Genomic DNA, 14197 nt, shown 5'->3' with positions numbered 1-14197 from the left:
CCGGAGAAGCGAAAAAGCCCTGAGAGTGAAGAGATCCCTTTTTAATGTGCCTCTGTTTACCAACACTTCAGAGCTAATGAAAGCCTGCCCCTACCTACTGAACTATGTTTGCTCCATTACACAAAGCACATCAGCCATCGCTTTGTCTGTTTCTGGTTCAGCCGTGCCTGTGTAGAGAAGGAAAGATACACATTCATTTTTTTTTGTTCTTTGTTTTTGCACAAAGCACTTAATGAGACGAGACTACCGAGACGTTAACCTGTCAGTCCTTATTGTCGTCTTGACGAGATGTATTCATAATCAGTGTTTTGATGTAGCGATGTGAGATAATCTTTGTTCGGTTAAATGGAACTAGAGTTTACTATAGGTGAAACAGAGTTCCCAGTTCTGATGTCTATGTTGAGCTAAAATCGCATTCAGGCGAAATATGTTGCTTTTTTTTTTATTATATGAAGGACATTTCACATTTATCTGGCTGCTTATATGGAAATATGTGAGAATTATCTGTTGTATTTAAATTTGAGGTAAAATAGCCAGCTGTGCTACAAACTCAGGCAACTAAATCTATGTTTGAGATGCATGTAGATGTGGCCACATAGCCGAGAGCAATGTTAGACTGTTCCAGTTTCCCTTTACATGCCTGCTTAGCGGAACTTATGCCTGCTGATGCCTTAATACATTTAATAGTTTGTTTTTATTGAATTTCCTTGTACATTTCCTTTCAACTCACTTTTTTCATTATGTCTTCTTTTGTATTCTTTAATCTGTTATTTGATACTGTTTTTATGCATACCTTGCTTGAAACAAAAAAGTGAACCTGTTTACTTTATATCTGAAATATGCCAAATAATTTCATGTTTTTACTTGTTCATCAGTTTCTATAATCTTTGTTATTGTCCTGTATCTAAATGTGTATCGCAAACAAAGACAAAATCTCCAAAATAAAGCATCAGTTAAACTTGAGTAATTGTTTGAACCTAAATACTGTGGACCATCCAGAGGACTACAAAGTTGTTGCTTACCAAGCAGATGGCCAGAGAGAACACTGATAAGTATTGGGTGTTTGTTCACGCTTGTGGGTGTGTTTTATACCCAAATATGCTTGCATGGTTGTTGAACTTGGCACACAGAGAAGCCACTGAAACAAAGACATGGGCAACACTCAGGTGCAGGTAGGCTGGAAAGGTTCACTGAGATTTGAACATTTTATCAGGTTAAGATAGTTATGAAGTAACAAATATAAATTGTTTACTAACAAATGCTTGTCAAAATATTGAAAGTGTGGCAATAGTTGGTTTATACACTTAATATGTTTTTCTAAAAGGGCAAATGTATGTCCATATTATCAATGTGTCGAAGTGTGTTAACACTGTATATTATGTTATGTAAACTCCAAGTTGAACCTCTGTGACCATCCAGCCTCCAGTGGAAGCCTTCTGCGACCTGGACGCACATAAAGCTCTAACTGTGGTCCAGCTGTACGTGATGCCGGCCTTCTTCCTCGCCATGCTGGTCCTCGGTCTCCCCCTCAACCTGCTCTCCCTCTGGCTTTTCTTCCACCGCCTGCGCCGCTGGACCCGCAGCACGGTGTTCCTCTTCAACCTGACCCTGGCTGACACCTCGTGGCTGCTGGCTTTGCCTTTCCTCATCAACTACCACCTGGAACATCTGCACTGGACGCTGGGCTGGCCGCTGTGCACGGGCGTTAGGATGCTCTACCACAACTACTTCTACCTCAGCATCTTCTTCTTCACGTGCATCAGTTTGGACCGATACCTGGCCATCGTGCATCCGCTGCGGTCCCTGCTGCTGCTGGGCCGGAGGCAGACATACCTGCTGTGTGTGGCGGTGTGGGTGGTCGCTCTGGTCCTCAGCATACCTGTTGCCAGTATGACTCTGATTCAAACTTGTCCTGGGAGCAACCGTACCGTCTGTACACTGTATATTCTGCTGAGTGAGACCGGGGAGAGCCTCCCTTATTCCCTGGTCTGCTCTGTCATCGGCTTCCTCTTGCCGCTGCTCTCCATCTGCTACTGCGGCCTTCGAAGTGTCAGTGGACTACGCCGCCGGCCCGACCCGCACAACAAGCAGCGGCGGCTTCGGCGGGCGTTGAGCGCGGCGCTGGTCCTCTTCGCCCTGTTCTACCTGCCCTACCACCTGAGCCGCAACGCCACCATCGTGATGCGCACGCTCTACCCAGACAGCCCCGCCTCCTGGCTGCACGCAGACATGGTTTTCTCCATGGAGATGTGCTTCTGTAGTCTCATTACCTGCGTTAACCCCCTGCTGAGCTGCGTCATGGGCCGCCAGTTCAGGGAAGAGTTTCACGCCACCTTTGCTGTCATCTGTCCCCGGTGCACAGGCACGTCTAAGCGGGCCCGGGTGACGGCGAGGCAGAGGATGTCTACTGTCACACCGGTGACTAACTTTGGGTTTGTCAGAGAAATCACTTAAAAAAAAGTATATACTGAAAACTGAATGAACAAACTTTTCTTCACAGGAAAATTGGATCCCTGGAACACCGTTTGAAGTAAGAAAGATACCGGAAAAGTTACTGTTGTTGCTGTTTACATCTGCAGGGGCCCACAGTCTGGTTCCAGATGCTTCACAATGATTTTGTTCTGATTTATGATGATCGAATTATTCAATATACTAAGAATTACATGTAGTAAATATAACTGCAGGCTCTGCAAATGTAAACCCTTCCTCTAAAACTGCATAGTCCACATTAAATGAGCTGTATTGTAAATCCATTATGTTCTTTATGTAATACTTCTCATGAAGAAACTGTGTGGAAATTGCCTGTGTTCTTCATTTGGTGGAATAAGAGAAATAGCTTATAGCCTACAGTATGCCAATGGTTTCAAGTCTCCTGTAACTCATTCATCTCATATCAGTTTAGGGCTTCTCTCCTCAACTTCCTGACGCAACACTGCCTCTGCGTGGTTGACTGTATGCTCTACTTTACAGTCGACACGCTTCAATGGCACGCCTTTCTTATGCATTCAGTGAAACAATCGACCGTGTATTTGTGTAATAAAAAGAAAAAAATAATGGTTTTATGAGATTTGCCCCTGACGTTATAACACCGTCTGTAAACCCAACAGGTCAAACTAAAAACGATTATTAACCGGGTGTGGGGAGAGGGAGGTTATACGGGGAGATCATTGCTTTGTGCCTGCTGCCGCAGTGATTTACAAGTGTTCTTAGCTCCTCCTGAAACATGTTCTATTCCTATAGATAATAAGTAAAGGACAGAAGTTACGCAGTTGGCATTTGTCGTCGTTTAATTTTTAATTTAATTTATTTTTTTATTTTTTTGTAGCTGAATGAAAAGGAGCGTAGCGTAGGGAGGAGGGGCGCGCTGCACGGAGCTGCTGACAGGTAGGTGCGCTGTCCGCGGTGCTGAAACTCGTCCTGCTTTCTGCCTCGCCGGAGATCCTCACCTAAGATAAGACCGGGGCTCCTTTAACGTCCTTCGGCTGAAGATTGTGTCACTTTCACCACCACGATTTCTCACAGAATACTATAAAGAAAATCAACTTTTATTTTTCATTTTTGTGTTTTTCCATTTTCTAATCGCGGACTGGATCTTAAAATGGCACTGCATGGATTAACATTGCGCAAGGCAAAAGCGGATTTATTTGACTGCTGTTTTGTGACTGTGAAAGCAGCCCTTTCAGACTGAACGTGTCTCCCGTCCTTCTCCATTTTCTGGCTCATCTTTTCTTGGACAACCAGACGTTTTCTGACTTTAAAAAACCGAGGCGCGTAATTTGGATTAATCTCAACAATATGATCATTAATGCAGCACTTCTGTTTGTTGTAGTATTGTAGATATTTTTTTAAAGAGAATTTGGAAATGGAGCCAGACACAGAGAAAGCTGCCCCTACCACTAAAGAGGGACTGAAACAAATCGCAGGAAAGGCCCTCGGGAACTTGTACAGGTAAGGGAAAGGAAATTCCCTTTTTTCCGCACGTCTTTTCATCACACAATTACATCTGTTGTGCAGAATTAACAGAAGAAATACGTATATTTATATCCAGATGAAAGCATCACACACATATCACGCATTGGCATCAAATGTGCGTATTAGGCCTACTGAATCACAATTACATCAAGAAGGAAATCTCTTATTTATGAGACGAATCACGGACAGGGTGCTGGAAGCAGAGTCGTGTGGCCCGAATATTTAAGGATCAGATATTTCCCTGGAGGATGGTCCCCTCCACCAGCAGCTGTGGGTGTGTTTTTAATAATTAATGAAACAGAGCGAGTCGTGACACAAGGTCGGGGGATATCTATTACCTCATGTATCCATCTGTATTAATTCGAGATCGATGGACTATGGATGTAAATTAACTTCCTATATATTTTATATTGTCACAATAAGGACCCAAGTGAAATCTAGTGCTAATGGGGGACATATATGTTTATAATCAGGGTAAAGGAGCAGGATGTGGAGGAAAAGTCTATCAGATGTGAATGCAAATTGAATATGTTTTATTGGAAAGGGGAATACAATGGCATTCAGTTTCATTTTAAGCCCAAAAATGTCAACGTAAAAATCATCCAGAAATACGAAGCTTTTGTAAAATAGTAGGCTAAAGCCTATCTGAGCATTTGTACAGACAAACCAACAAACGAATCTAATTTGTTTACTTTTTTTGCACCTAAACACCTTTCAGTCATTGAACTTGATTACACGCTGCAACACAGAAACGTGACTCAAAGCCATGAATGAAAAAAAGGAAGAGAAATCGGTTGGTTTAATTTAAGCTGTGGCAGGCCTGCATTGGATGAGGCCTTCACAATTCAACGTTTAGTTTTTAAATACACCTGACATTTCTTTAGTGTGATAGACCTACATATTTCGAGTGAAATCCAAAGCAAAACGACAACGCCACATTTAGGCTATAGGACCTGATAAAAAAAATCTGAGAGGGTAAAATAAACTCCAAACAACGGTGATGCTGCTGATAGTGCTGCAATGCGGTATTAAGGTCATTTCTCTTCGTTTGCCACCGAGCCTTTCTTTGACTGCAACGTGGAGAATTTCAGCAGGGAACGAAAATATTAAAAAATAAAATGAAATGTAGTTTGACTTTAGCTGAAGGGGTGCATGCTTTTAGGGGCCTGAGCCAAATTATAAGGAGGACATAAAGACGTTGTCAAGGCCTGACGTTGAAAGAGCACTTAGTAAAGATGAAGGCTATTTCCCTCTGTAGCATTAATGCAAATAGCCTGTAAATGCACACGAATAAATATAAAGCTGTATGTGTAGGTTAGGTAGCATACAAATCACTTAGAGTAGGCTATAAACGGATTGTTATGCTGTTGGTGCAGAAAATCAAAATAGACTATTTTCCTTTAAAAGCAGCACGGATCTGCCTGCATGTTTGATTTCGCACATCCAATTGCCGACATTTAATTTAACCAGAACATTTAAAAAAATCCCCAAATCGTCTTTGTCGTGCAGGAGGCTGGAAAGGAAGCAGCAAACAGGTGAGGTGATCGAGCTGACGGAGGATGGGAGACCCAGGGCGGACCAGGAGCGGAAGACGCCCCTGTGTGACTGCACATGCTTCGGAGCCCCGCGCAGATACATCATCGCTATGCTGAGCGGTCTTGGCTTCTGCATCTCCTTCGGCATCCGGTGTAACTTGGGTGTGGCCATCGTCAGCATGGTTAACAACCACACAGTCCACGAAAACGGCAAGATCATCATCAAAGAGGTGCTTGCAAACTCCGCCCCGTTATTCCCCCCTATCCCATGCATGCACGAGCCCCATCACGCTGTTTGATAGTGAGGTGATGAGGGCCAGGGCCAACACGCTACACGCACACACACACACACACACACACACACACACACACACACACACACACACACACACACACACACACACACACACACACACACACACACACACACACACACACGCACACACACACACACACACACACACCTGGAGAGGGTTTAGAAATGTGTTTAAAACGGGGTTGGGCCTCTTTTTTATCCTTATTTTTTATTATTATTATTTTTTAATTATAGCCTAACCATCGGCTTATTTGGCGCTTAAATTAGTTGATGTAAGCACAAGACAATGTTTGTAGGTTTTTTTTATCCTTATTTTTTATTATTTTTTTAAAAATTATAGCCTAACCATCGGCTTATTTGGCGCTTAAATTAGTTGATTGATCAAATGTATTAGGCTAATCTATTTGATAAAATACATCTTGTAGCCTATCTTTCGGACAGCATTTTTCACACTTCTATAAGAAGAAGCCTTTTGATTACACTTTTAATATTCAACACATTTAGTCGTTTTACATTGGCTATGTTAAATTTGTAGGCCAGGCTACCGGAGGGAAAAGGAAAAGTCATTAAAATGTTATTGTTTTCTATGTGTGTGTATGAAAGAAAGCGCTATTCAACTGGGACCCGGAGACCGTGGGGATGATTCACGGATCCTTCTTTTGGGGCTACATAGTGACTCAGATTCCAGGAGGGTATATATCCTCAAGACTGGCTGCAAACAGGTAACTTCAAGCGACCATATTTCTCAAACTAAACCAAGTGCAAACAGTGTGGGCAGGTGGCTAAGACACCTATTTTTTTCAATTATATATATTTTTTAATACAGGTTTCCCTTTGGTAGAGCTGTTCCCATTTTGTCTCATCTCTAATGGAAATGTAGGTCTGATATTTGTGCTAGTCAGTCAACGGATGTCGGTCTCGTGGTTGGAAGAAAAAGGAGGCTGACCTCATGGCAGATGAACTGGGGATTTGGCTGATGCCCACCAGGCGTGCCTCCTCATGTTAATGAGCTCCCATGGGAGCACCGTGTCTAATCCTTTATGTTCAGAGGCATGGTAACCACATCAGCCAAAGCCCTGTGTGAAATGGTGATTGTAGTAGGATTTCAATGGGCATATAGGCCTATACCACATTATTTTACTAACAACTACTTGGACGTGTACAATTGGAAAACATTAGCAACAAAGAACAATAGGTATAAATCATCACAACGAAACAGTTAAATATCCATTAGAAAAGCATGTAAATATAATGCTATAGGACATACAAAAGGAAAGAAATAAACCAATATATGGCTGCGGTATAAGTCCTTGTCCAACATTTAGGATTAGATTTTTCATGAGGGAAAATGGAGCCTGCATAAGAATCAAATCTTTAAAGAGCTTCATCATCATGCCAAGTCAGCTGAGCCCACTGACGCCTTCTGCTGTGAACACCTCCTGTCCTCACTCCCTGCCTGTGTATGTGGGTGCTTGTGTGTATCCAATTAGGACAGATCTTTTTCTTTCTTATCGGTGTATATACTTCCTGTATGTACTAAATAAGCATATACAGTTTATCTTCTTTATTTCTGTAGCATATTGTATTACTAATTGAATGTTTTCAATCTCTTTGAAGTGCTTGAAGTTGATCAAAGCTGTTGCTGCCGTGCATCAGTTTTGGATGAGATGATTTTGTCTTGATAATGCTCTCACACAACAATCCCAACACACTGTTTTGTCCAGAGTTTTCGGGGCTGCCATCGTGCTGACATCCATCCTGAACATGTTCATTCCAAGTGCCGCCCGGACACACTACGGATGTGTCATATTAGTGAGGATACTACAAGGGTTGGTGGAGGTACTGATGCTCCCTGTTTGCACATCACATCATATTGACCTTTAAAAGACTCAAAGCTGATGCCTCATTATCAAGCCGAGAGCCAAACTCGACCCCTAATGAAATCGCCTGACATTCTGCGTTTGACCGTGTTTTACAGAACCCCTCTGTTAATACTGAGCTGAAAAATCTGTTTTTGAACTTGCAATGGAAAAATAAAGTCCATTATGTATATATTCCCATTAATTAAACTGTTTACAATTGTCAGATCTGTCCACAAACAGAAAAACAGCCTAAAAACCCTGAATAGCAGGGCTTATGTGTATTGGTGTAGCTGGCCAAAACAGCTTCATGTTCACATAGAAACATAGAACAAAAGGGATAAAAACCACTTGATGCGGGCGGCTCCCACAGCTCAACAGAAAGAAAAAGATTTTAGAGAGAGATGCTATTATCAGACTGAAGGTCATCCTCTTTTTGTTATGTTGCTGTGGTGCACACGGTCATTTCAATAGCAGCTCATGAGAGAGGGAGAGAGAGAGAGAGAGAGAGAGCCGCCTGTGCTCAGCAGCACCCATCGACTTATTACTGCAAATTAAACATTAGCATTTCAGGGTGTCTCCTACTGCAAGCCCCAGCAATTTGTGTCTATCAATAGTTGATTGTATGCCACTTAGTGTGTAATGAAGATTTAATAGGAGCAATTCCGTTCTTTCTATGCAAGAGGGTTGGCTTGAATTTGCACTAACTCACACTTGAGCCATTAGTCTCTATTAGAAAGGTCAGCCGCAATGCACGTCAGTTTGTTTGTTATTAACTACAATTTGTCTCGTATGTCTATAGCAAATCAGAACAGACCACGTCAATCAAGCAGGATACCTATACACTGTGTCAGTTCTGTTTTACTGTGAATGTACTGATGAATTTTAACAAATGAAACAGTTTGTGCACCTACAATACGATTATTGGTTTCAAAGTGAGAAAAATGGCATTACAGTTAATGAAAAATTATCAGAGTGTGTTCAGTCAGTATAATGTCACTTGTCATCGTGCAGGGAGTGACTTACCCAGCCTGCCATGGGATCTGGAGTAAATGGGCTCCACCGCTGGAAAGAAGTCGTCTGGCAACCATCTCCTTCTGTGGTACAAAACATACAAACACACACGTGCCACATTTCTGTAAAAAAAAAAAAAAAAAAAAAGTGTCAGAGACTTTATCATCAAATTACTTACTACAGGTTTAGGATGACACAATATTGCTCCTATAATGTGTGTACACTTGCATTTACTACATTTGTCACTCAGACAACACGGCTCTCTGAATCAGCAGAGCAGTCCCAGATCAAATTCTGCTCAGTTATAATGTTTGTGTCTGGTTCAGGTTCCTATGCTGGTGCAGTGATAGCCATGCCTCTGGCTGGGATCCTGGTACAATACACAGGATGGTCCTCTGTCTTCTATGTGTATGGTGAGTTAACTGTCATTGATTGATTGATTGCTCCTGGAAACTGAAACTCATGTCACTTTTAAATTAAGAAACTAATTAAAAGTTGAGTTCATAAGCAATAATTTACACTCTCACTCAATTCCGTACAATACACGTATACTGTAGCTTGTGGTGACTAATGTTTTCAAATATAGACAGATGCATTGCTGTGTAGCTGACATTACTGAGTCAGTTTGCTGTCTCTTTGACTCTGTGGTAGCCTAGCCTTTTATTAGCATTTATGATTATACCATTTCATTTTATTCATGTGGCTACATGTGGCTGCATACATACTGTCAAGTAACATACTGTTTAGATTTTCCCTCCTCATTTAATTCCTCGTAAATATCTTTCAAATATTAAAATCCAAGATTTTGCTGTGGCCACACCTTTCTTTTAAATGGAAATATTCTAGATAGGTTGTTGATCATTCTATATATATTTTCCCCAAAATCAGTCAGATATATTAGGTATCTTTAAAAACCGGATATCCACAATAATTTTAAGTATGGATTTGAGCAACATTGAGCTGCACAAGCACAAGATTGTAATGACTGAAAGGTTTGGATTAATGACGTCATCTCTCCCCCTGGTCTGTTCAGGTTGCTTTGGGATATTTTGGTACATTTTCTGGGTCCTTGTGTCCTACGAAAGCCCGGCGGAGCACCCGACTATCACTGATGAGGAGCGGCGCTACATCGAGGACAGCATCGGGGAAACTGCTGCGCTGATGAGCGCAATGGAAGTGAGTTCCTCAATCTGTATCACCTGATCTGTAACACTGCGCCAAATGCTCTACATCCATTCTCGTCTGGTCTCAACAGAAATTCGGGACCCCCTGGAGGAAGTTCTTCACCTCCATGCCCGTCTATGCAATCATCGTGGCCAACTTCTGCAGGAGCTGGACCTTTTATCTGCTCCTCATCAGCCAGCCTGCGTATTTTGAAGAGGTGTTTGGTTTTGAAATCAGCAAGGTAAATAAGTCCCTTATAATGCCTGATGTCAGCCGTAAAATATGTTTATGGTTCATGATTACAAACTGAGGTTTTTTCTCAGATATTAATTGCTCCAGTTCAATTCAGTTAATTTTTTAAAAATAAAATGTTAATTAGGAATCTTCTGACTATACTAGTAGAACCATCATCTTATTCTGCACTGACAATTATAGCAATACTGTTGTTGATTATCTTTACATTTTAAAGTTGAGGATTTTCACATTAAAATTTAAGAAGAAGAATTTATTTGAACAAAATCTACTATTTAGGTCATTTTCTGATCCCACCATCTGCGAGGGAATGTGTCAGACAAAGCAAAAGATTCCAGTTATTCTTAATCCTCTTCAAAACCTTTACCATCCCTGGAGCATGTGAGGCATGAATCAAACTGGTTTGGCAGATGTAATTCAGCTTCTGGCGGGGCTGCCGTGATTACTGCAGGTGAATTATTGCTCAGATGTCAGAGGATGACAGGGACACAGGGATTGGGTCTGACACATAAAGAATCACTTTTGTTATGACACTTTCACACATCTGTGTCTGATGGTTTCTCAGGTTGGAATGGTTTCGGCGCTTCCTCACTTGGTCATGACCATCATCGTGCCCTTAGGAGGCCAGTTAGCAGATTACCTGCGGACCCACAACATCCTGTCAACCACTTCGGTTCGGAAAATCATGAACTGCGGAGGTGAGCCTTTGATAATCAGGTATCAGTCTGTTTCCATGATATTGTACAAAGTATTCCTCATCAGTCCATTAGTTAACTCTTGTCCTGTTGTTCTTAGGGTTTGGTATGGAGGCCACTCTCTTATTGGTGGTTGGTTTTTCTCACAGTAAGGGAGTGGCCATTTCTTTCTTAGTGCTGGCGGTGGGTTTCAGCGGGTTTGCAATATCAGGTGAGTCTCGAAACAATTGATTCTAGTACAAACTCTACAGGGTTGTGCGTTTCAAAAGAGCACACAATTTAGAAATTTCTCTCTCTGTTTGTCATAGGTTTTAATGTCAACCATCTGGACATCGCTCCTCGCTATGCCAGCATCCTCATGGGCATATCCAACGGCGTGGGTACCCTGTCAGGGATGGTCTGCCCTCTAATAGTGGGCAATATGACAAAGAACAAGGTGAGTCATTTCTATTCATGGTAGTGATTTGAGTGTGTGTATATAGACAGGGACTTTTCAAAGCCCCCGTGAAAATGTTTTTTAACAATCCAAATTAGTTTGTGTGACATAGCTCTGTCTCATACCAAGGGACTTAAACCCTTGAACAACTTTAGGAGCACATCAATTGAGAAAATACATTGTCAAGGCCTTTAAAGGTGCACTATGCAGCTTCTGGGGAGGGGGTTTGTTTACATTTGCAGAACTTTCAGTTAGTTTACAAGACATATTTTCTCTACATGGAATTATTAGTATTGAATAATTCTATCATCACAAATCAAAACCAAATTATTTTGAGGCACCTGGCACCAATCGTAAGACTAGAATACATTTGGAAACAAAACTGCGGGACCTGCCGCTGTAAACAACAATAGTGAATCAGTAACTTTTCACAAAGCTTTCTAATTTCAAATAGTGTTCCAGTGATCCAATTTTCCTGGGAGGAAAGTTTAATTATTCAGTTATGAGAAAATACCTAAGAAAATGTTCACTTCTCTGACACACCCAAAGTTACATAGTGCACCTTTAAGAAGTGACTCAGCCTACAGCTAGTACAATTTATTTCTGTCTCTTAGACCCGGGAAGAGTGGCAGAACGTTTTCCTCATTGCTGCCCTGGTGCACTACGGGGGCGTGATCTTTTACGGGATCTTCGCATCCGGGGAGAAACAGCCATGGGCCGACCCAGAAGAAACCAGCGACGAGAAGTGCGGCTTTATAGATGAGGACGAGCTGGCCGAAGAGACGGGGGACATCACACAGAGTTACGGCGCCATGGGCGGTCCGGCTAAAAGCTACGGGGCGACGTCACAGCTCAACGGAGGCTGGGTGCAGGACTGGGATAAGACTGAGGAGTACGTCCAGGAACCTGCAGGGGGGGTGTATGCCGAGCGTGGCTACTCTTAAACCAGACAGTTGTGGTGAGTCTGCCAACAAAAAACAAAAAAAACATACGACAAAAAACAGACTCTCCATCACGTATCGCACAAAAAAAGCATTATCTTAGATATTTAAATCCATTCTGTGTATTCAAGTAAAAACGGTTACTAGTTTCAAAAAGCCAATGTAAAGAAATAGTCAATTGTAATGCAGAACAATCCTCATTAGACTTCTCAATTCATCACATCCACCTACCGTAGGGCTTCACTATACAGAGAGCTGCAGGCCTATGTTGTACTTCTTAGGCACCCAAACCTCATCAATCTACTTGAACAACATGAGCCAGATGACACTGCAGTAGGACCATCATATAGGGTCTTTCTCTGAAACACCACTCTGATTGCACTGAAACTACAAAGTATTCTAAAAACAAGATTATATTCTGTTTCTCAAATGTGTTTTATGTACTGTATATACCTGTATACTGTTTCTGTGAGACTATTGTGGATTTTGGGTCGTTGATCTGTGTTGACATTGATATAAAAAGGCCATATTTTTCATGGACAGTACCTTTTCAGGGAGATGTCTGCTTGCAAAAAAGGTCTTCTTCAAGGGAGGCCTATAATACACTATGACAAAAACAGCGTGAGTGAAGTTGAACCGTAGAGTTTTAGTGTGTGTTTGTTTGCATGAATTTGCTCAGTTTAATGTTTCAGATGCAGCCGCCTCACAGCCATCGATAGTCCTCATTCAGCCTACTGCTTTGTTCCTTAGGATAGGCGTCTTATGCCATTAGAAATAATAAAATGAACTTTCATAATCAGGTTACAGTCATGATGTGAGACAAATCAAAAAAACGTTTTGAAGGCGATTGCTCAGAAGACATTGTTTATTGATGTTTGGTGTGCACTGCAATAAATTCTGTGTACCATGCCGCCACCCATCACATTCCGTTTTGTAATGTAACGCTGGCTTGCTGTAACTAACTGTAATTGTTTTGGAGTCATGTGGTGATCAACATTAAGGTGTGTGTTTTAACAAATTACTAGTGTCTGGAGAAGCCAGCTTTAGTGCTCATGATGGAGGACATTTTGTTGCATTTTGACAGCGAGGAATGCAGTACTGTATATGAACAACCAGGTTTTTGTGATCTCTTGTTGTTTCTCGCTTTGTTCTCATTGTCATCAAGAGTACTTTATTGACACTTAAGTATTTATACATTTGAGTGGACCACATGAATTAATAGATTGCTCTTCCGACAGAATTTTATTTGCTAATTCAACACTTTTCCTTATTTGCTGTATGAAAACCTGCAAGGATGTTTAAAATATATGAATATTTAAGAATGTTTAAAAAGACCAAAAGATGCTATATTGGCTTTGTGCCTGAAATTTATGTAAAACAGATAAATGTGATTTTATGGCTTCTAATATTGTGTTTAATGAAGAGGTATGTTGATGTCAAAAAGTGTTATAAAAAATACTCATATCATTTTATAAAAAACAAAACAACCAAAAGTCATGTTTCTGTCATTCTTAGTAATCGTTTCATGTTGTGTGTTGTCTCCGTGATACTATGTTTCTTTGAAGGTTGGTGGTCTAGCAAACCAGTTACCACCTTCCACCAATCAGTGTCGTGCATCTACCCTTCTCTCTATGTTTCTCATTAGTAAATCAATGGCAGAGGTCTCTGGAGTCCAGGGGAAAGTATTGGACCCTGTGGCTTGGTAATTGGTAAAAGGAGAGAGAACCGCAATGTGATTGCTGTTACTAGAGTGCACACCCTTACAAACCTCAGATCATTATCTTTCTTCCCAAGGAGTCCTAACTTTAATATGCGGTGCAAAAAATCATGCAAGACAGGTGCATAACAGAGTGAGGGATCTATTAAGCAGCATCCTCCATTGCTGAATTGAGCGGGAAACAGAAAATGCAGAGGCATAACAGATAAAGCAGCACAATGTGAATGATGGCATGCAATGTCAGTGAGTCTTCCTCTACACAACTGGGGTCAACAGTGTTACAGCCAGGTAACACA

The 14197-nt window shown here is 41.4% G+C and overlaps 2 protein-coding genes across 2 annotated transcripts; both read left to right on the top strand.

The window, feature by feature from the left end:
- Nucleotides 1-1422: 1422 nt before the first annotated feature.
- On the top strand, nt 1423-2454 carry LOC307251235 (P2Y purinoceptor 4-like; the record flags this gene model as incomplete). The annotated part of the gene is made up of 1 exon (XM_080028555.1): nt 1423-2454. The coding sequence occupies exon 1, from the start codon at nt 1486-1488 to the stop codon at nt 2452-2454; it is 969 nt and encodes a 322-aa protein (XP_079884681.1). The 5' UTR covers nt 1423-1485.
- A 1408-nt stretch (nt 2455-3862) lies between these two features.
- slc17a6a (solute carrier family 17 member 6a) lies at nt 3863-12187 on the top strand (the record flags this gene model as incomplete). Its single annotated transcript, XM_080028309.1, has 12 exons — nt 3863-3948; nt 5482-5737; nt 6427-6545; nt 7548-7662; nt 8697-8784; nt 9023-9109; nt 9730-9872; nt 9952-10101; nt 10678-10810; nt 10908-11018; nt 11116-11243; nt 11858-12187. The coding sequence occupies 12 exons, from the start codon at nt 3863-3865 to the stop codon at nt 12185-12187; spliced, it is 1746 nt and encodes a 581-aa protein (XP_079884435.1).
- Nucleotides 12188-14197: the final 2010 nt, after the last annotated feature.

Source organism: Ammodytes marinus (genome assembly GCF_949987685.1).
Source record: "Ammodytes marinus genome assembly, chromosome: 5".
NCBI classification, from domain to species: domain Eukaryota; kingdom Metazoa; phylum Chordata; class Actinopteri; order Uranoscopiformes; family Ammodytidae; genus Ammodytes; species Ammodytes marinus.
Note: the sequence above shows the minus strand (reverse complement) of the source record. Positions and strands in the feature narration are given on the sequence as shown.